Source organism: Mesocricetus auratus, unplaced genomic scaffold, assembly GCF_017639785.1.
Source record: "Mesocricetus auratus isolate SY011 unplaced genomic scaffold, BCM_Maur_2.0 Super-Scaffold_100013, whole genome shotgun sequence".
Taxonomy (NCBI): Eukaryota; Metazoa; Chordata; class Mammalia; order Rodentia; family Cricetidae; genus Mesocricetus; species Mesocricetus auratus.
In genome coordinates this window covers 5,389,216-5,411,215 of record NW_024429196.1, presented here as the reverse complement: position 1 = coordinate 5,411,215, position 22,000 = coordinate 5,389,216, and the positions used below count along the sequence as shown (strand labels likewise).

General features: G+C 49.4%; 2 protein-coding genes across 9 annotated transcripts in view; one reads left to right on the top strand and one right to left on the bottom strand.

Annotated features, from left to right (window-relative positions):
* Positions 1-6: 6 nt before the first annotated feature.
* On the top strand, positions 7-15,101 carry Ntpcr (nucleoside-triphosphatase, cancer-related). 6 transcript variants are annotated; one of them, XR_005880655.1, is made up of 6 exons: positions 7-142; positions 3,353-3,515; positions 4,804-4,900; positions 12,009-12,214; positions 14,526-14,610; positions 14,967-15,101. XR_005880655.1 is itself a non-coding variant. In XM_021230632.2 (6 exons), the coding sequence occupies exons 1-5, from the start codon at positions 103-105 to the stop codon at positions 14,604-14,606; spliced, it is 591 nt and encodes a 196-aa protein (XP_021086291.1). In that variant the 5' UTR covers positions 7-102; the 3' UTR covers positions 14,607-14,610; positions 14,967-15,101. The 6 variants fall into 6 exon arrangements, 5 of the variants coding, with proteins under 5 accessions (XP_021086291.1, XP_040611238.1, XP_005064556.2 ...); XM_021230632.2 differs by having other exon boundaries at positions 12,005-12,214; XM_040755304.1 differs by lacking the exon at positions 12,009-12,214.
* A 4,180-nt stretch (positions 15,102-19,281) lies between these two features.
* Positions 19,282-22,000, bottom strand: part of Pcnx2 (pecanex 2) — a 173,913-nt gene continuing 171,194 nt past the window's right edge. For all 3 annotated transcript variants that reach the window (XM_005064691.4, XM_013122036.3, XM_040755299.1), the window contains exons 33-34: positions 21,186-21,634; positions 19,282-20,043 (exon numbers count right to left, since the gene is read on the bottom strand). In XM_005064691.4, coding sequence (XP_005064748.1) covers positions 19,882-20,043; positions 21,186-21,634 — 611 coding nt within the window. In that variant the 3' untranslated portion in view covers positions 19,282-19,881. The remainder of the gene's footprint in view (positions 20,044-21,185; positions 21,635-22,000) is intronic.

The following is a 22,000-nucleotide window of genomic DNA, read 5'->3' as shown; positions in this document are numbered from 1 at the left end:
GGTTACGTTGTATTTTCCGGGACGGCAGGGGCGTGACCTCCAGCGTAAGGGGCGGAGCCTGGCCTCCCTGGCTGACCCCTACTGCACTGCACCTCTACCCTTATGCCCATGGCGCGGCATGTGTTCCTCACCGGGCCTCCAGGTGACCCAGGGCCTGCCAGACTTGGTCGGGAGGGGGCGCGGCCTGGACCTCGGTCCCGGTCTCCGGCTTTGGCTGCAGTTGCGGTCTGGCTTGGTGCATTGCAGCCCGGCGGGAAGAAAGGCAGGGAAGACCGCGTTGCGGTTTCTCCGGTCTCAGATCCCTCACCCTGGTCTTAAGCCACGGAGGCCGAGGTGTGTGTGCTTTGTAGACTTTGAGCAGTAAGAGGTTTTGGAGAGGAGCAGAGGACAGTGGTAGGAGACGCTCCAGCCTTGCACAGTACGCCCAGAGTTTGAAATCGGGGTGCAGTTGGGTCCCCAACTGTTGTGGTGTTCACCTGGAGCCTTTGTCCGTATCTGTGTTCATCAGAGATTTAGTGACCCGGGACCACATGCTCCCCCACCCCCACCTTCCCCCGCGCGTACTTCCATACTAGGGTGTCCTGGGCATCCTGAACCTGCAAGCACCACACGGTCTCCCAAGTTGGTAGTGCTCCGCCCCTTGCGCTGCAGGCCCCTCTCCTGTGTTCTCAGGAGCTCTCTTGCTTTTGTACACACTTTACTGTCTGATTGTTTGCTTACCACTAGCTATCCCAACGGGTTTGGCTTCCCAAGTCCCTGTCCATACCTTCAGACCTCCAGCAGCAAGGTAACGAGACTTACATAAGAAATCCCCCTTTGTCCCCACTTCTCAGAGCGGGCTCTCTGGTCACCAGAGCCCACTCAACCTAAGCCGACCTTACACTAGAGCTGCTATTTGTAACCATTCACGTCCCTATGAAGTAAGTGATGACCTCTGGGATCCAGAACTGTGGGGCTGCTGTGTGTTGTCTCTTTGAAAATAGAAACACACTAAACTTTACATTATTTGTGTGAGTGCATGTGTGGGTATGGAGGTCAAAAGGACAGCTTTCGGGAGTTGGTTCTCTCCTTTCACCATGTGGGTCTCAGGGATGGAACTTAGGTCGTCGGACTTGGTGACAAATACCTTTGCCCATTAAGCCATCTTGTTGTTCCATAAATATACTTTTCCTCCCCTTATAATAGAAATGTGGCCTACTTAGTGTAAGGACAAAAATGAGGTTTGAAGAAAGTGACAGCCCCAGGAAACTCCACCATGTAGAACTAAGTGTGGGGCCTTTGTTCTGTGTTGTTCCAGACCATGTCTTCTGTGGACACATACATACGTTGCTAAAAACCCATGAGGGTTATACTGTGTATTTCTTTTATCAATCAACCTGATTTTAACTGTGCATCATTTTTGTATACTTCAGTCCTTTTCCTATGTAAATAAGCAGTATCCCTTTTAATGGCTGTGTAATATAATCCTGTTAGTTTTGCACTGTTGTGTGCTGGATGCCACAGCTAATATTCTCTCTGTGGTCAACATTTAGGTGATTTTCATTGTTTTTTGTTGCTATGGAGATGCCCATAGCGAGTATCCAGTTCCACACAGTCTTGTCTGGTCCCCGAGCAGCAGAGGCTGGGGTGGGTGTACAGAAGTGGCCCTTCAGGAAAGGAGGGGCTGGCCCACAGGGTCAGCACGAAGCAGATCTCCTTGATCTCCTAGGCAGCAGAGGTTAGAAGCTGATCTTTGTTCTGTGTGGTTGGTACCACTGAGTGCTGCCCACACACAGGGCATTGTTTCAGTGTGGATGTGGTGGAGAGATGTGTAAGATAGGATTAAGAATCAATTGTTTTGAGTATGTATTAGTTATTTTCTTTTGTAACTGTGATAAAGTACCTCGACTAAGGTAACTTGTAGAAGAAAGGATTTATTTGCACGTATGGTACCAGAGAGATTAAGAGTCTCTCACAGCAGGGAGTGTGGCAGCAAGAAGCAGCATAGTGGTTGGAATGGGAAGCTGAGAGGTGAGGCTTTTTAGACTCAAAGCCCTGCTCCTAGTAACATACCTCCTCCAGCAAGGCTATGCTTTCTAAATACCCAAAACAGTGCCACCAACTGGACAGCCAAGTGTCAAAATGCCTGAGACAACATGGGGGTGGCATTTCTTATTCAGTCTACCACACAGTAAACACCCTGGAGTTTCTCAGTGGCAGCCAGGCTGCAAGGGAAAAGGCCTAGGAGTGGAGTGGAGATTAAGAGTCTCCTGGCCTCTGATTTGGGGGTCAAGAGGAAGGACTGCTTAGAGCCCTGGAGCCACTGATGTCAGAGATTTGGGGGAAAAGCTTGATTTCTCTGGGCCCTGGTAAAGGTGGCTTTCACAGAGGAAATCTCAGGGCAAGTCTGTGAAGCCCAGAAATGACCTCGTCTGAGCTGTTTGTGTAATTTAGAACGTGAGTGTGAACTGAGTTACATTTACACTAGAAAGGGTAGGTCTGCATCTCTTGAAGGCTAAACTTTTGATTCCCAGTGCCCTCTATCCAGGTATAGCCAGGTCAGTCCCCAGGTGAAGTGAAGAGGGTGTGTCAGTTAGTCACGTGACAAAAGCATAGCTTTGGGCTCATGGTTTTGGGGGATACAGCCCAACATGACAACTAAGGCTTGGTCCGTGGCAGTGGAAGCAGGTGGAGCTGCTGTTTCATATGTCACTAGACAGGAAGCAGAGGGCCTGGGCTGGGAACCCAGAGGGCTGCAACCCCCTGGTCATCACCGACCCACCTTTATCAGCCTGGCTTCCTGGCTTAATAACCTCCTCCCACATATCATCAGACGCATGAGTGGGTGGGGGAATGCTTTAAATTTAAATGAGAACAGAGTGTAAATCTAGAACAGTGGTTCTCAGCCTTCCCAATGCTGTGATCCTTTAAAACAATTCCTCATGTGGTGACCCCCAGCTATAAAATTATTTCATTGCTACTTTATAACTGTAATTTTTCTGCTGTTACAGATTGTGCTGTAAGTATCTGTGTTTTCTGATGGTCTTAGGTAACTCCCACGAAAGGGCCATTCGACCCCCAGAGGGGTCATGACCCACAGGTTGAAAACTGCTGATCTAGGAGGAAAAGAAGCTGGGTTCCAGATGCATCCCGGGACTGTGTTAGATATAAACTTCATGCCACTCTGTCACCGCTGTGCTTGTCTCCATTGGGAATGAAAATTCCTCACACCTGGAGTAATCAGTATGGCAGCTCAGTTAATAGTCGTAAAGCCCATTTGCAGCCTGCTCTGCTCCTAGTGATTGCTCTGGCCGGCTGGGCGGGCTTGGCAAGGTAAACTTCCTGACCTGTGTCCTTTCTTTGTCGTTTTCAGGAGTTGGCAAAACAACCTTGATCCAGAAAGCCAGTGAGGTCCTGCAGTCCTCTGGGGTGCCTGTAGATGGATTTTACACCCAGGAAGTCAGGCAAGGCGGGAGGAGGATAGGATTTGATGTCGTCACCCTGTCTGGTGCTCGGGGACCTCTGTCCAGAGTCGGGTACTGGTGTTTTGTTTCTTCAGGTTTTGCCCATTTTGTCCTATCCAGCCCTTGGGAGCATCTCTTCTCTGTGTGGGTGGGCATGCACGTTGAGCATGTGTCTGCGCAGAGGCTACTGGAGGACATCTGGTGTCCTGCTCTGTCACTCTGCCTTAGTTCCTCGAGACAGGGTCTCTCACTGAACCTGGAGATCACATGGGACCAGCAAGCCCCAGAAGTCTCCTGCCTCTCCCCCTACAGTACTGGGCCTACAAGTATGCGTATCTCCATGTCCAGCTTTTTACATTGGTGCTGAGGATTTGAACTTGGGCCCTCTTGTTTATGCAGCAAGTGTTCTTGCTCACTGAGCCATCCCACCATTCTGGGAGCCTCTTTCTTACTGTGATTTCTCTACCACTGACTCCCCCAAAGGCTGTGGGGCTCATTTGTGTTGTTCTGCCCATCAATGGGCTGAGAGTCTGATTGGACTCAGGAATAACCAGGTGACCCTGTCCATCTTGTACCTTCAAAAATTTCTTGGAGAAAGAAAACAGACCATCCTGTGAACAATGAGGGTAAAAAAAGTCATGTTTCATTTAAAACATTGGCCACGAATCACATGCATACCTGGTATGATTCTTCACACTGTATCTATGCCACTTTTATATACTTTTTAGGTGATTATTAATTTGTTAGATGTACTTAAAATTACAGCCATGGCTTTCCCATGTTAGGCAAGCCTCTATCACTAAGCCCTCTGCTTGATTTTAAGCTTAATTTGTTTTGTTTTGATACAGTCTCTTGCTATAAAGCCCCAACTGGCTGGAAACTCACAGAGACCCACCTCTCTTTGCCTCCTAGTGCTGGGATTAAAGGTGAATGCTACCATGCATAATACCCCCTGTTTACTTTTCATTTTAAGAAAGCCCACGTTGCCGGAGCTGACATTGAACTCAACTCTTGCCCAAGAAGCTCTTAAATTTTTTATCCTCCTGTCTCAACCTCCTGATTAGTTGGGATGAAGATAGACCTGCACCATCAGGCTCAGACCGAGGCAGGCTCAGCTCTTGTGCTGTGGTGTGTGGGCTCAGTCTGGAGTTGCAGGGACGTCACTGTTACACTGCAGAACTGACTTCAGCAGAAACCATGCTAACATTCACTGAGGCCTTGGTTTCAGGAGAGAAATCCCAGTGGTCCCAAGCTTACACACTTCCCCCCTTTGTATGGGTGTGCAGAGAGCCAGTGGCTCAGCAGAGCAGCCCAACCCTAGAAGTCAGTGGGGAATCCACATCAGTATCTTTTCTTTCAGCTCACAGCATCCTCCCGGAAAGCCCGAGTGCCGAGTGGGGCAGTATGTGGTGGACCTGGCTTCTTTTGAGCAGCTGGCACTACCGGTCCTAAGAAATGTGAGTATGCAGTTTCTGTCTCGAAAGCTCATTGACTTCTGTGCATTGTGGGATTTTCTGGCTTTTCCTGTGATCAGGTTGTGTCTCACAGCTGAGAAAGTCTTCCAGCCATTGAGCCTTGCTAAGGATAGGCACTCTGCTTTGCTGTTACTCTGAGCTGTCACATGTATAAAATAGTTCATGTTAGGAAGGCTCTAATGCAGATCTATGTCCCTGTGCTCTGATGCACAGAGCTTGCTTGAATTAGTGCTGAGGGCCCCATGGACACTCTATACTGCTCTGTGTCCTTCTCTGTGGCACACAGAGCTTACTGACATGTGCTGTCCACCACTTAGGTGGAGTCTAAACTACTGAGGATTTGGTCACTGCCCATCAAGGGCAGCCTCCATCTTAGGAGGCCTGAGGTCCTGTAGTCCCTCCTAATGTGGAGCTGCTGCTCCTCAGATCCCACTGAGGTCCCCTCTGCCTCCTTCCTCCTCCTTTCCTCATTTCCCCTGGGCTGGGCTGTGGAGGCTGCTCCGTTGCTAGCAGCTGGGAGCAGGCAGAGAAAGATGCATCTTATTTCCCTGGGGACCTATGCCTCCCTCTCATATCCAGATAGCAGTGAGAAGTGTCCAGTGACATTCTGGTGAAGAGTCTGGCTCTGGGTATTGGATCCATATAAAGGATTGATTTTTGCTCAGGCAAGTAGAATCCTGGGAGGAGATGGTGTGCCCAATGCTTGATATCTGGCTTCAGGCTTATGCAAGAGTTCATATGTGCTTACTGACCAAGTCAACAATTTGCCTCTTGTTTTTAATGGAAAAAATGGGAAAAAAACCTCTCATAGTTTTACAGTCACCCATGTTTCTGTAATAATTATGACCGTAAATTCAGACCACCAAACTGGACTTGGGTTGAGTAATTCCTTTGGTCTGTGACTGATGCCCTATTTGGTCTTTGTAGACGTTGGTTTATATCTCCCCAAGAAAAGTCATACCACCTCCAGCAGTGATGGCTTCCTGGGAAAGGACCTGAGGTGAAGGTTGGGTGAGAGAGATTGGGGGCTGCTCAGGGCTATGGCATTTTGCTTTTTGCTTCTACATTTTGGCTTTCTGTCTCATTACCCCTGTGTCACAGGGTAAGTCATGGAAACCGAGTACCATCTGGTGTGAACACAAATGTGTTTAAAAGTCTTTAAAAGGCTGTCAGTGAGAACATTCCTGCAGGGATTCCATCGGAAGAGGGACTAGAACCTATGCTCCAGGTTGACTTCTCAGTCCCCCCCCAGCACCTGCTGACCGCATCTTTATGGTCCCTTTGGCACTGCTGGGCCTGAGCAGGGAGGCACTCATTGTGGCTGTGGCCTTCTTGTCAGACTTTCCCTAACAGTTCTACTTTCTCTAAACTTTACTTCGCCTTCTGAGGATTAAAATAATCTTCTCTCAGGCCCCAGCTGGCAAGCAGATTTACCCATCAATCCTTTCTCCACCTTAGTAGCAGCGATTAGCACAAAGTTACCGTGTGGTGCAGGGCTGAGCTCCTAATGCCTTGATGCCCCCCCCCACCAGATCTGATCTTGTCTTTGTGTCCATTCGCCTTGTCAGTTAGAAAACGGGTCATCACTCCTTCCCCGTAGCAAAAACCAATTATCTGCCCCCCAGGCTATCAAGAGAAGGGTGTCAGGCATCAAAGACCTCAAATTTTTATCAAAAGTTGAAATATTGATTCATTCCCCCCCCCCCAGGTTTGTGCAACTTTTAGAGACCATTTGACAGTGTGTGCATCCGACATGACAGGAATCAGAGCCTGCTAGGTTCTGGCCCCAGTTCTGTGTGTGCAGAGTCGCTCCCTGTGGCTGCTCAGGGCCCTGTGTTCTGTGGTTAGGCCTCCCTGATCAGAAAGCTGTACACTCACACCCTCTGCAGTGATGTGAGGATGGTGACGTCCGCCACACCCACAGTGTACATTCCTTGTGACAATGTAAGCCATCTTTATGTATGGCCCTGGCCTCTGTGATTCCCAAGGAACCGCAGCGCTGCTCTGCTTGGGCAGGACAGTAGCTGTTCCATGGTGAGAGGGACTTCTTAGACACAGCTCATGCCTCATGCCAGGAGGGAGTGTACAGACATGGGGGGGGGGGTCAGTCAAGTGAGATGACCTCAGCTCATACTGTGCCGTCAGTGAAGGACATCTGTACAGATGCTCATGTCTCCTGTTAAAACAGCAGGGGACAGAGCACAGGAGTTCTGCTCAAGTCCCAGTGTTGCTTACTGATGAGCTGAGGAGATGGAGGACATGGTAGGCAGCCGTACTGGGAAGGGACCATAGATCACATTTTGATCTTTTTGCCAGGGAGTTGGGGGACAATGTGGAGACATGAATCTGCCATGGAGTTCACAGGCCCAGTGTCCAGGCTGATCCCAAGGGCTTGGATTATGTGTACAGTATTCTTTACCCCTTTGGCTGTCAGATGGTATAAGCTGTCTTGGTCCTAGGATAGCTCTCCTATTCTGGAAGATACCTTGGGTACCACCTACTTCCTGTTTGGTCCTGTAATATACCTGAGCCCCCAGGAACACTAGGCAGAGCCTCAGTGCTTGCCTGCCTAAGCTCTGGGTGTCAGCTGTGTTGTGTATGTTGGAGCAGCTTCCGAGTAAGGAAGGGCCCAGCTGACACACCCTTTCCTGGTCAGCCCTGCCTGGTGTAGACAGCACAACACTGATTGGAACACTGTAGTTCTAAGGCCCACGGCCCTGGCTGGCTCCCTGGCTGCTGTTGTCATTGTCTGTGTGCTTCCTGTCCTAGCATGTGTGGCTCATGGGAGGACAGGCTGCACTTCTGCTCCCTAATGTCTAGTGCCACCCAATTCCTTCCCGATGTCCAGAACCTGCAGTAGATATGCTCAGAAGCCAGACTGTGTGTGATGCTAAAGTCAAATCACACGCTACCAGGAGGAATACTTGTTAGGCAAGCAATTCAGTAAGGGGAGAGCCTCTTTAATTATTTCACTCTTGGTTCCATATTTTTATTACATTAGAAATCTAGGCATGCCTTTAATCCCAGCACTTGGGAGGCAAAGGCAGGTAGATCTCTATAAATTGGAGGCCAGCCTGGTCTATATAGTGAGTTCCAGGACAAACAAACAAAAATGCTTCTTTGTATTCTTTTTTAATTTTCTTTTTATTTATTCATTGTGTCTTTCACATCATACGTCTAAATCCCATTCATACTCATCTCCCTATCCCTTCATACCTGCCCTCTGCCCTTGCAACCTCTCCACAAAAATAAAATAAAATAAGTTTTTTGAGACAGGGTTTCTCTGTGTAGCTTTGGAACTTGTCCTGGAGTTTGCTTTGTAGACCAGGCTGGCCTCAAACTCACTGAGAAAAATAAAATTTAAGAAAAGAAGAAGAAGAAGAAAAAAAAAAGAAAGATCTTGTCATGGAGGCTGTAATATGACATAGTGTATCACACAGTATATTCTTTTGTTCCATATATCTTTACTTGCAAGTGTTCATTGCAAAGAGTCATTGGTCTGGTTTCTGCTACACTATTGATGCTGGACCCTCACTGGGACCCCTCTTGGGATATCCTGCTGTTGCCCTGTGTTGTGGAAATCCTGCAGCTTTGGGTCTACAGAACCAGTACATTTACGTGTCCCAGCAGATCATAGATGGGGTGGACGTTGGGGTGAGCCAAATCATAACCCTGGTTCTGGGCTTGGGTAGTCCACCAGTTCTCCCCACCAGGGTGAACCCTCCAGCATTGCCCCAGCTAGTTTACCCTTTACAGCTGTGACCAAGAGGCGGGGCCAGTTCTGCTTTCATGCCCTTGGGTTCAGCTAACCAACAACTACACCAGCAGGGCCAGTTGTACTCTGCTGCTCAGGTGAGGTGCAGGGGCAGGGACAGCTCTCCTGCTCTTTAATACCAGAACAGGCTCTCCCAACTGCCGTAGATGGCGAGAATGGGCAGTCTTTCTCACTCGCCCACACCACCATGTGACTGATGAAGGGCAGGGCTAGATCTTCCAAGCACAGGTTCTTTTCTTTTCTTTTTTGGTTTTTCCAGACAGGGTTTTTCTTTGGCTTTGGAGGCTGCCCTGGAACTAGCTCTTGTAGACCAGACTTGTCTCAAACTCACAGAGATCAGCCTGCCTCTGCCTCCGGAGTGCTGGGATTAAAGGTGTGAGCCACCACCACCCGGGGCCCAAGCAGGGGTTCTCACACCCCTGTCAATGTCACCAGGGTCAGCTCTGCTGTGCTGCCCAGGTGAGGTGCAGGGCCCGATTTCCCACGTGCTGCAGCTGTAGGGGACAGGGTCCGCTCCGTCACCTGCCACAGGACATCTTTTCCTCACCACATGGCCAGCTCTCCCACTCTCATGCCCTCAGGGCCAGCTCCTCCATGCCCTAACCCTGACAGCAGGGTCAGCTTTGCTGTGCTGCCCGGGAGATGAGCACAGGGCCCCAATTTCCTGAGTGCAGCAGCTGATAAGGGGGAGGGTCAGCCCCTCCCCCAGCAGGTAGTCAGGGGCAAGGCTTCTTTGTGTTCTTAAAGGTACTACTTAAAAAGATGAAAACAAGGAACAACAACAATTACAACACCCTCTTTTTAGACTGGGAAAAGTGTTCTGTTGCCCTGGATCTGTTTCATCTTTCTAGAAGGCCAAGTGGTGGACTGTCACCAGAGTTGATGGGCTGTCCACAGCTCCTGGGACCCCGGGCCAGCAGGTTCTGGAGCTCAGCAACATCTTTTCTCTTAGGAGATTTTCTTGTGGCTGAAGTCAGCTGGCACACTAGCCGAAGCCAGGTGCAGGACAGTTGTGATACAGTGAATCAGGGTATGATGCAGCCCTTGGGAGTGACCCTGCGTATGTCGTCTTCTGGGGAGATGGGAGCCACCCAGATGCCAGACACACAGTGACTGCCATGTAGCCAAGAGGCACCCACAGCTCTGAGTTGCACAGGGAGGACCTAGGAATGAGAGCGGCCTGATGTTGCCATCTTCAAACTCATCCTGGTGCTGTGGGCCGTGACTCGGGAGCTTAGAATCTGGGTTAGGTCTACAGGGCAAGCCTCCATTGACCTGTTTGAATACATATGTGAAAACAGCAGTTGGGGCACAATGATGTTTCTTTTTTAAGCTCTTCTGAATACCCTCTCAAGCTGTGATTCTAAAAAGTAGCTGATCGAACAGGAACTGACCCAACCCTTCCCAAAGCATGGACAGCACATCCCCCCAGCCCCAGCCCCACCCCCATCCCTGGGATGGTGGAATACAGCAAACACCTTCCCAGAAGCGGACATGTAAGAGACAAATAGAATTATTTGGAACACTGACAACTTTGAAAGCCGTCAAATCAGACAAGGAGAGGTTCTGGGAAAGAACATGTGTACAGTGTGCTTACCTGAGTCCATGTGGCTGGTGGTAAGTGCACATGGCCCTGCATGAAAGTACACACACGTGGGTGCAAAGCCCATGCTCCTACACCAGTCCCCTGAGGTTCACCAAGTCATTCCCACGGAAGTGGGCAGCTGCTAGGGCCTCTGCAGGTACAGTGTTTGTGGTTGGTTGTAAATCCGGAACCTTCTGACACCCTCATTCTGTGTGACCAGCTACTTTTTAAATCACAGACTGCTGGTAACCGTTTTCTTTCTCCCAGTTTGGCACTCAGTTTTGAAGACAAAGATTGCATTAGGTAGCGTCTGACCCCACACCTCCTCATCCTGCTGGTGGAGGCAGTGTCCGCCACGGCTTCCCCTTCTCAGCCCTGCAGCTTGCTTCTAATGTGGGGCGGGGGCAGCCCATTGTGGGTAGCGCCATCCCTGGACTGTGGTGGTCTTGGGTTCTTTAACAAGGTGTGCTGAACAAGCCTATGGGAAGCAAGCCAGTAAGCAGCCCCCTCCATAGCTTCTGCATCAGCTCTTGCCTGCAGGTTCCTACCTGGTTTGAGTTCCTGTCCTGACTTCCTTTAGTGGTGAAAAGTAGTGCTGAAAGTGTAAGCCAAATAAACCCTTTCCTCCTCAACTGGTTTGTTGGTCATGGTGTTTCGTTGCAGCAATAGAAAACCTAACTAAGACACGCACGCGCGCACACACACACACACACACACACACACAGTTTACACAGTTTAATTTTGGCATATACATCCATGTTTATATCACCTGCCAGTTCTTCTTATAAAAATACAGATGTGATTATATCCATTTATAAAACAATAGACGTGTACCAGAGCAGCAGTGGTTATCTCTGAATAACTTCCATTTTTGTCTTTATAGCTCTATTTACACTATTTTTATTTGGCAATAAAATTTCATGCATGTGTTGGGCAGTGGTGGTGCATGCCTTTAATCCCAGAACTTGGGAGCAGAGGCAGGTGTATCTCTGAGTTCCAGGCAGGTCTGGTCTACAAATTGAATTCTAGGACAGCTAGGACTGTTGTATAGAGAAACCCTGTCTCAAAAAACAAAAACAAATAAATAAAAATTCTCTCATGTGTACACTGCATTTTGGTTGTTTTTACCCTCCATTACCCTGTCTCACCCCTCCCACACCCACTGAATTCTTCTTAGAAGGTTTGAGATAGTTCATTGCTTGGTCAGCATGTTAGTTATCAATATTCGGACAACTTTTGCTTTGAACCAGACTCCTTTCCACCTCACTTCGTGACTTTTTGTCAACTTTTAGACTGGATTGGAATGCACAGCCACCTGCCTGCAGCTGTCACCCCCTTCCCATCAGAGTTAATAGGACAGAATTGAGAAGAGGGGCTTGGTTTGTGAGGCCCCAGCAGGGCTGTCCTATTTCCTTTATAGCTTTATACTCTCCATCTTTCACTGTTTTCAACCTTTTCTAGAGTGGAAGTAGGAAGCCCGGTTACCACTGGGGCATTCTAGAAGAAAGCACATTTTGTGAGAAACTCAGGCAGGGAGGTCCAGTCACAAGGAGACTTTCATATGAGTCTTGCAGACAGACCTGTGTCTTGTGCATGTGGAGACAGTCCTCTGGTGTGTAGGGCATAGCCTTGCCATGGACACTGGTGGGTAGTTAGTCAGGGTGGGACCCCCTGGGTCGAGATCACAAAGCTATGGTGTCCCAGTGACTGTGCCTTCTGTCCACAGACAGGTCCCAGCCATGGCCCCGGGCACAGCGTGTGCATCATTGATGAGATTGGGAAGATGGAGCTGTTCAGTCAGCCTTTCATCCAGGCAGTCCGCCAGACGCTGTCCACGCCGGGCACTGTTGTCCTTGGCACCATCCCAGTCCCCAAAGGGAAGCCACTGGCCCTGGTGGAGGAGATCAGGAACAGGCATGATGTGAAGGTGTTCAGTGTGAGTAAGCCAGCCCTTGGGGAACTCCTACCCTGTGGTCACATCCTTGCTCCCAATGTCTTCCTCTTCTGCCATCTGCCAGCAGTGGAGTAGTCAAGGCAGGGTTTGGAGTGTTGGTTGGGAAGATCTGTCCAGGGAGGAGCCATGGAACCAGAGCCATGCAAGCCGCATACTCAGTGTCAGAGTTCTAACCCCGACCCCAGCTGAAAGATATGTGCTTATGGGAAAATTAGTTACTCAAGTCTGGGCCTTGACTTTGGAGTTATCTCAATAATAAAATAAAATAAACCTGTTAAAGAATGGGCAAAAGGTTTGAAAAGCTGTTTCTCCAAGGAGCATGAGGAAGCCACAGTAAGCACAGAGAAGACATGTACCCCACAAGCATGGTGACCACGAGGCACCACACCACACCCACTAGGAGGCCTTTCCTGCTGTAGTTAGAGGAGAATGATGGGAAGGCTTGGGGAAACCTCAGCCTCCCTACCCTATTGGTGAGAAGGAACTGAGCTGTCCTGGAAAGCACTCTGGTTTCTCAAGGAGTCGTATGTTAGTCACTATACCAGCAAGTGCACTCCAGGCATTCACACGGAAGACCTGAAGACACTTGAATGAATGCCCACAGCAGCATTGTTCACAATACCTTACAGAATGGGAGGGACCCAGCCATCCACCAGCAGCTGAGCCGATGTGTGATGTGTGCTCTAGCCATCTAGTGTGGTGTTACTCAGTAACACAAAGGAATAAAGCACAGCCATAGTCTGAGGTCTAGATGAATGCTGTATTGTGTCTAGTGAAAGAAGCCACTCACAGAAAGTCACAGGCTCCACGATTCCATTTATAGACTGTCCAGAAGAGGCAAGTGCATTGAGACAGGAAATAGAGTGGTGATTGCTAGTGGTGGGCAGGAAGGGAGGCGGTGGCTGTGAATGGGAGCCCTGTCTGTGATAAAATGTTCACTTGTAATCCTTAGAGGGTGAACTTTCATGACATTGGAACTGCATTTCAGCAAGGCAGTTTACACACATAACACACACAGAAGTCAAAGCCGTGGCGGCACCCCTTTTCCTCTAAGACTCATCGACATGCCCTGTAAATGGTGATGTCCAGTCCCCTCCCCACCTAGCTGCTGCTGGCCTTGCTGCATGATAGCGTGGCAGAAGACATCGCATGCTGAGATACGGCAAGTGTGCCTGCTCAGGTCTCCCTTTTACAAAACTACTAATGCTGGGCTGGTGATGTGACTCTTGAGCTCGTGCTCAGCATGCACAACACCTTGTGTACCATCCACAGCACCCTCATAACCAGCTGTTGTAGCAATGCCTGTAATCCCAGCACTCAAGAGTGGAGGCAGAAGGGTCGGACGGTCAAGTTCACCTTCAACTATGTAGGGTTCGGGCCCAGCCTGGGATGCATAAGGCCCTGTTGCAAAGATAGATAGATAGATAGATAGATAGATAGATAGATAGATAGATAAATAGACAGAAAGAAAAGCCACCACTGCCATCATATGGGCCCTGCCCTCAGGACACGCTTTCAAAGCCTCTTTAAATACCTTTAATGCATGGAATTGCTGGAGATGAGATTTCTGACACATGAACTTTTGGGGATGTGATGAAACCTACCGTGGACAGAAACTTCTGTTCATACCCACATGTTCACTGAAGCGTCTGGGCACACTCCTGCTCTCTTTGATTCTTGTCACTGCTGCCTGTCTGCACACTGTCCACCACCTGACCAGATTCTGCCCAGGCTTTCCTCCCTTGGACTCCTGTCTGCAGCCCCGCCCAGCCTGCACTGCTCTTCAGGAGTCTTCCCCACAGGACCTTTTATACTTCGTGGTCGTCTTTATGTCCTTCCCATCATGGTCTGTGAGCTCATAACCTCAGGGTCCTTATCTGCCGCACACACCAGGCCAGGAGGACTATGTGAGACTGTGCTGCACCCCACTGTCTTCTCTGGCTCCCCTTCCTCTCTCAGAGGAGCAAAAAGCTGAGGTCAGAGGCTCCTTGCAGCACTCAGATTCCCCAGGGTCATGGCAAGACGGGTAGGTGTCATTTGGAGTAACTTGGAGCTGTGGGCAGCTGCTGCAGTGTGCTGCTCTCTAGAGCTCAGGTCCAGTCCAAGCTCCTCCTTGCTCTCTCCCATTTCCAGCCGGTGCCACGCAGCACTTCAGTCACGTGCTCCACATGGGACTGGTGATCCCGAAGAGCTGGCTTCTCTCTGCATTCCCTGCTCTCGAGGAAGCATTGGCTGGAAGCACTGGAGGGAAGTCCTCTGCTCTCTAAGCTTGCTCTCTTGCCTCTTCCCACAGGTCACCAAGGAGAACAGAAATAGCCTCTTGACGGATATTGTGACCTGCGTGCAGAGCAGCAGGACCGGAAGCAGCAGCTGACCAGGTCCAACTCTGCCTGCTGGTCACTCCTGGCCAGTTTTGCTACCTCCTTGTCCATGGGCCTTGTACCCTCTGTCCAAGAGAGCTGGACAGCTGCTTTCCATAAAATGCTTGTGAGACGAGGATAGCCCAGTGCCTGCTGGGCCGTGCACAGTGAACAGTCCACAGTGTCTTATGTATGCTCAAGGGTTCTGTCCATTTCCTGTTGCAGTTGTGCATGTGATTTGAGTAAATTCTAAATGATTGTGTCAAGGATTAGTGGAATTTGCTCCCGTCGGGGTTTATAGATATGTTTGGGGCTGTGGATGGAGTTTAATTCTTCATTGACTTTACATGCTGTGATATTAAATATCTCTCCAGGTGCAGCTCCAACCCGTGCACCGAAAGCAGTAACAACGTGATTCTCTCCAGTTATTTCCAAAGAAAAGCATATTAGTTCCCCTCTTCATCTCTTGTTTATTTCTTTGTTTATTGCCTAATAAAAATGGAAATAAATCTGGTGGTTCAGACACAGGAGTCTGCCTTTGGGAGGGACAGTTTTCAGAATGCTGGTGTCAGCTGATGCTCCATGCGCCAGGCATGAGCAAAACATCCTGTTCGTGCTGAGTTAGCCTGGGCACAGTTTTCAACCACTCTGAGCCCATGTGCCCTTCCAAGAAAGAAAGGGACATGACTGTCACCGGAGGGGGTTTTGGAAGCTGATTTGAACTGCAGTCACCACTGACTGCAGGAGCTCATCTGTGAGGAGTGAGGCCACAGGCAGGGGCTCAGCCCACACTGGGCTCTGTAGCAACTATGGAAACTGCTGGGTTCATAAAGCCAGGGCTACCCTCCCTGTTGCTAGTGACACTGGAACTGTTAGGTCCTTTAGATATTTTTTAGCAGCATTAATGACAACAGCCACTGATGTGAGTACCATGGGTCCTTTACTGAACACACATGGGCCTGTGTTAATGGAGATGCTTGTGAGCTGGGCACTAGGACCCAGTGGAGACTGCAATAAGCCTATAGCTGGGGCAGGATCTCATGTTGGTCTTCCTTCTAGGGTAGTTCTCAAAGCTTAGACTTATCTGTATAGTGGGAGAAATAGGTGCCTCCCTCCACCATCTATGCCCCATTTGTCTTTCCAGGGAGGCCAAGTATAGAGCTTATGGTCTTGGACAGGCTGACTGTGATGCCAGTGGGTACCAGGGCAGGTAGGACACAGCATAGGTTTGGGCCATTGCGCTAGTGCACCTGGCAACCCAGGACCTGAATGTACCTAGTCAAAAGCTGCTGCACAGCCTGGCCCTGTCAGGAAGCCCTATTCAGCGCTTTGAACCTAGAATAAAGGAAGCAGGCAGAAGTGGTGGTGTCAGCATACAGTGTGCTCCTCCTAGGCCACAGGGGACCTGGTGATGGCATCTTACTTGGCCCCTTGAGTGGTGTGCACCTGTAGTTGAAATACTTGGGAAGCAGATGCAGGAGGATGGTGAGCTGCAGGTCAACCTGGCATGATAGGGAAACATTGTCTCAGAAAACAGTTTTAAAATATCACGGCTATGGTAGATGGAAGACTTGGACCCACGTCTGAGCGGCCTCAGAGCCTCTGTTTATTCTGTGCTCCCCTTTGTGTCTTCACCTAGGCTCTCTGTCACCTTGTGAATTGTATGACTAGACCTTACCCTCACACTGGCATGTAATTGTACAAGCTGACACGTCCTTCAGTGACTACTACTCTGACAGATGAGGGTTGGTGTCAGGGAGCAGGTACACAGATTTCAGATGCAAATCCTGGCACTACAAGGAACGTCCATGAAGGGGCACTGGTGTCTCTAATGGAGCTGGATGTGGGTGCTGACTTGAGGAGTTCATGCTGCAAAAGTGCATTGATGTGCATATTGCTCACATGCAGTTCAGCCAGAATGACACGGCAGAACACGCTGCAGCAGGATGACGGAGCACCAATTGACAAAGACTGACGACACCCTTGCTGCCTCCCACTTAGCAGGTCATACCACCAGCCTCTTCTCACCCAGTGTCTTGAAAATCATCTTTCTTGTCTCTGAATGAAGGTGAGCTCAGGTGTGTAGGCCAAATGGCTTTTAAATAGATAATGGAGAACTCCCAGGCTCTCCTGGTGAGTGGAGAGGCTTCTAGGAAAAACTGCAAATTCATGGAAGGTTCTGGGAACGATGAGGTGACCCTGTTCTCCCATCAAGACTGGTGTTCATAGAGGACGGGTTGACCATTATGTGCCACCTGTTCATGCTGTGACACAGGGACTTGGCACAGAATGGCATCAAGTGGGAAGTGGCTGCATAAACAGACTGCCACATTTCAGAGGCAGAGACCCTGGAGCAGCCACTGATTTTAGACAACTGTGTGCCAGACATAAATACTACAGCACATGGCAGGATTTATAGCTGGTACCTAATGAGCCATGATAAACACACAGCCGAGTGTTGCAGTTGTTATATTATCTTTAGGAGAGAAATGCTTTGGTTTAGTGTCACATGCATTTAGACAGATGTCAGCCAAACATTTGAGCCACCCCGGCAGGAAGTGCCATAGAGGCCTGTCTCATACCACCACTAGAATGAGGAAGGCTTTAGGATGCAGGGCTGCCTACTGGGAGGACCTGGGCAACATGTCTACATAAAAATTCTATAATTAAAACCAAGCATGTACAAATCCCTCCCCCCAGGACTCACAGAACCCTGCAAAAGAGGAAGCAGAAAGAGTGTAAACCTGGAGGGCATGGGGGACACCAAGAAAACAAGGTCTTCTAAATCAACATGAGCGAAATTCGTATGAGCGCATGGATACTGAGGCAGCATGCACAGGCCTGCACGGCTCTGCACCCACCCTCTACGTATATGACTTTCCGGTTTCGTGTTTTTATAGGATTCCTGGGTGCAGGAACAAGTGGGTCTCTGATTCTTGGGCTCTTCTGTTTTGTACAATTCCTATGTGTGTTTGTTTTATCTTATTATATTTTATTTATTATCCCTTAGAACCCTGTTTGCTTTATTATGAGAGACAGAAAGAGAATAGGTCTGGAGAGGTGGAGAGAAACTGGGAGAAGTGGGGAGGGGAAGCCATAATCAAGATACATTATGTGATAAGACACCTATTTTCAATATTTAAAAAAAGACCAGAGCTGTAACTCAGCGGACAGAGGCTTACTCAGCACGAGGAAGTCTTATACTCCAACCCCAGCACCACATAAACTAGGCATGGTGGTACACACCTGTAATCCCAGCAATCAGGAGGTGGGCCCAGCACAATCAACAGTTTAAGGCCATCCTTGGATACCTAGCAAGTCTGAGGTCGGCCTGGGCTACATGAGACCCTATCTCCCGCCCCTAATTATACAGTAAACAAAAAGCTAGGATTCAACTCTTAGTATTCTTGAACAGCTTCAAGGACTCTTTCCTTGGTGGGGTTGGTGTGCATGTCCACTTCCCAGCTTACACATTCCTGTATTCCTCCGTGGCCAGGAGGCTGTCCTGGACACCGTTCATGAGCCTGTGTGGATAGGTGGGTCTGGTTCTCACCTATTACAGTCACTCTTTGCCTACCAGCTGGGTTGCAGCTCCTCAGAGAGCTTCCCTTTTGTGGATGCTATGCAGCAGCCAGCTGTGATTCCAGGCACATGTTGTTTCTCACCAGTCTCAAGTAGAGGCTGCATCCCCAGCTCAGAGCTAGCCACTTGGTCCAGAACGTTGGCAAGCGACCCAAGGGGATTCCAGGAGAGGCCAGCCAGGTTTGATTCAGCCTGAGAACAGCAGCAGGTCACACCAGCTTCTCAGATATGCGTGGGACCCAGAAATACTGTTTCTAGAGATTTTCGAGAGATGCCCTGTCTCTGTTGATAGTCCCCCACCTACTGCTATTAATTGCTAATTCTTTTTATGCCTATGTATGTACTCAGGCTTGTTGGTGTCGCCATGCCTCCGTGCATATGTGGAGGTCAAAGGGAGGCCCCTGCTGTCAGTCTCCTAACCTGAGACAGGGTGCATTGTTTGACCATACTAATGCTTAAGAAATAGAAAGGAGATGCTGGAGAGATGGCTCAGGAGTGCTTGCCTGGAAAGCACAAGAGCCTGAGTTTGGTCCCAGCACCTCCATAAGGAAAAGAACAGATGTAGTGACACTCCCTTGTAATCCAGCACTGCAGAGGACACACTGGGGTGACTGGGAGCTCGCTGGCCACCTTGGCCTGACCTGTAAGCTCCAGGACAGCAAGAGGCCCTGTGTCAATGACCACAGTGGGAAGCCCCTAAGGGGTAGTGTCTGAGGTTGTCCTCAGGCCTCTACATGCACACCCACACACACACACACACACACACACACACACACACACACACACAGAGGCACAAACACCATTATTACCTCCTTTCCAGTGGTGAGGGACTGACATGTCCACCCATTGCAGGTCCCGTTTTCCAATCTTAGATGCTTTGGAGACTTGGCTTTGCCTAAACCAAGTACTTCTTTCTTTTTCCCACTTACATTCCAGGAGACTGTCAACACAAAGTCAATAAATGATACCTCTCTCTCCTCAGCAGGAGGTTGTACCTCTGCTCTGTCCTGGAGGAGTATCTGAAATGGGACTTGCCTCCCTCCCCACAAAGGTCTTTCTCAGAGTAAAGAAGATGTGTTTAGGAAGGACAGCAGACAGACACAGCCGTGACTGTAAACATTTTAATCCCTAAGACAAAAGTGTGTGCAAATGTGCTCATGTACAGTAGAGCTTGTTCAGCATGGAAGACTAGCATGCATTCCTGGGAAGCACGCAGGGGTCCTGGATGGCCCTGAACTTGAGGGAGGAGTATATTGCCTCTAAACTCTCATCTTGGACCAATGCATCATCAGGCTGTTGCCAGTGGCTTGCACTTCCAACTGGACTTAACCTGAATACCTGTGGCCTGCTGATGGCCTCAGGAGCTGTGACTCAGTGCTCTCTCATGGTGACAATAATGTGTAATGCCAATAATTTAGCATGCAGCTGTTCTAATGTTACCAGGGCAGGAAGGAGCCAGTTATGGGCTCTACTCATTCTAGTTATTTAAGATATAACATGGCTTTTGTGAGAAATGTCCAGCTCTTGTGCAGTGCTTGAGGGAGGAGGTACAATGTCTTCTCCCTACCTCCACTATGTGGGAGTGTTTTCAAGAACCTGAGATAAAGTTATTGTTTTCTAGAATAGCTCTTCTTTTCCCTCAGGAAGAACCATGTGGCTTTGGAGCAGGGAGAGAGTCCCCATCTCTCCAACCAGACAAGTGTCCCACTATTGCTCATCAGAGGCACTCTGTTGGGAAGCTGTGTCATCCAGGCCCATGTCCTCCTGGCTTGCTCTCCGGCACAGCACCCCCAAGTTCTCTGCCAGCCGTCGATCTGGAAGCTGCCCTTGCTCTGGAGTATCAATGGATTCACACGGCTCAGAGAAATGCTTCAAAAAGGAGAGAAGCAGAGACAGTTTAGTCTATGTTCATGGCCTGAGTGGCCCAAGTCACCCCACCCATTACCCTGACGTCATAGGAGCTGAGGCCAGGGTGGCTGCATGCTTGGAAGGTGGGTTCTTAAGCTGGACAGGACTGGTAGGCAGCCTTTGAGGTTAAGATGTGCCACCAAGCTGCATGTCTACATGGCTTTGCTCAGGAGTGCTGGACATATCAATCCAAAGGGAGCACCAGGGAGTGGCTCCGTGTGTGCCAGCCTGCCACCCTTCCAGCCCTGGTCAACCCTCTCCACCCACCAAGCTCTGGTGCTGATGCTGCCACTGCAGGTTCAACCCAGCAGTTACACAAGAGCCTTTGGATTCTGGATGCTCAGAGTCCTGAAGGCCTATCATCCTTGCTAGAGACAGAAAAGGAAACTTTGCCAGAACCCTTGAAGTACGCCCATAGAGTAAGTTTTAGACAGATGGGATGAGAGAGGAATGACAGTTTGTTTTCTTTTATTGAAGGAGAAAACAAAAAGATTAAGTGGTGATTTTTCTCCTGGAGTCACCAGTATCTTCTCTTTGGCTGGGAAACATGAATCTTCCCCAACTTTGCCTTAACTCATTTTTTTCCTTTCCTAAGAGGGCATAAGAGAATTTCTGAGTGTCTGTCAATCTCTTTCTTTCTCACATATGAATTCTATCTAGTCATCTAGTGACCATAGCATGAATCCTGAGCAAGTAGCATCTTATTTGATTGGTAGTCTCTTTTAAAACTCTGTTTCTGGCATGGAACCACTTGGAAGTGGTTGGTCATCTTTAAAACTGGGAGTCCATGACAATTCAACTCCAGTGTCTACTCTTGTCCTTTTTTCTCCCTCAGGCCAAAGTGGCACAATTGGGAAGAAAGAAATCCTGCTTCCATAGAGTTGTTGAGGGGAGGATTTTCCCCATTCCTAGGCTTCTGACTTATGGAAATAATTACGTTGGGGTACCCTACTAACACCCATGGGGCTTGTGACCCAAAGGCTGGGGATGCTCTTCTGTTTGCTATAGAGCAACCTACCCTGGAAGAAGGCAAACTATTTGGCAGGTGGGTGGGTGCCACAGGCCCTCTGATGCCCTCCTACCCATCCTGGGGCATCCCTTACCCGAGTAGCATGGCCAGCAGCCCTAGCGGAAGGGCCCATCACAATGTTGACACTGCTAGATGACTGTGTGTCACTGGTGTTGCCTCCCTCTGCAGCAGAGAGTCCAGATATGACAAGTGCACTGGAGAAGCTCCTTTTGCCAAAGAGGAAGCTGAGAGTAGAGCTGGTTGAAGAGCCCAGGCTAGACCGAATGAGTGCCTCGGCCCGCTCTCGGACACTCAGGTGACCTGTGGTGGTGACAGGGGGTGGCTGGGAGTGCAGGGATGCGGCTGAGGTGTGCAAGGAGAGCCGGCTGCCCGAGGGTCGCTGGGCTAGCTCGTGCACAGAGCTGGAAGTCTGAAGGAAGGCTTGGTGGCTCTCTAGGATGGGCCCTGAGGAGCTCAGAGTAGGTGGCCTCTGGCTTATTGCTGAGTGTGCCTGGACGGACTGGCTTCTTCCCTTTCTTCTGCCTGTAAGAGAGAGCAGAGCACCTCGTCGAGCCCTGGAAGAAGTGCTTCATAAATATCGGGTGGGATTGGCTCCTTTCCATTGTGATCCATCGATGAGGGCAACAATTGAACTAACCCCTCCTAAGAGCCTTGGGATGGTGGGCTTACCTCCTATGTGCCACTCCATGACTGAGCTCACCTCCCTTGACTGTCCCACCCTGGCTTTGCATGAGGGGCCACAGCTTCAAGACATGAACTTTCTGAAAACATTTTCAATATATATCATCTGAATGCCTTTATATGTATAATTTAATTTCAGACCATATAAACAATATAGGTATATCACCAGACATTATTCCATCATTTTAAATATATTGTTTAATTTTC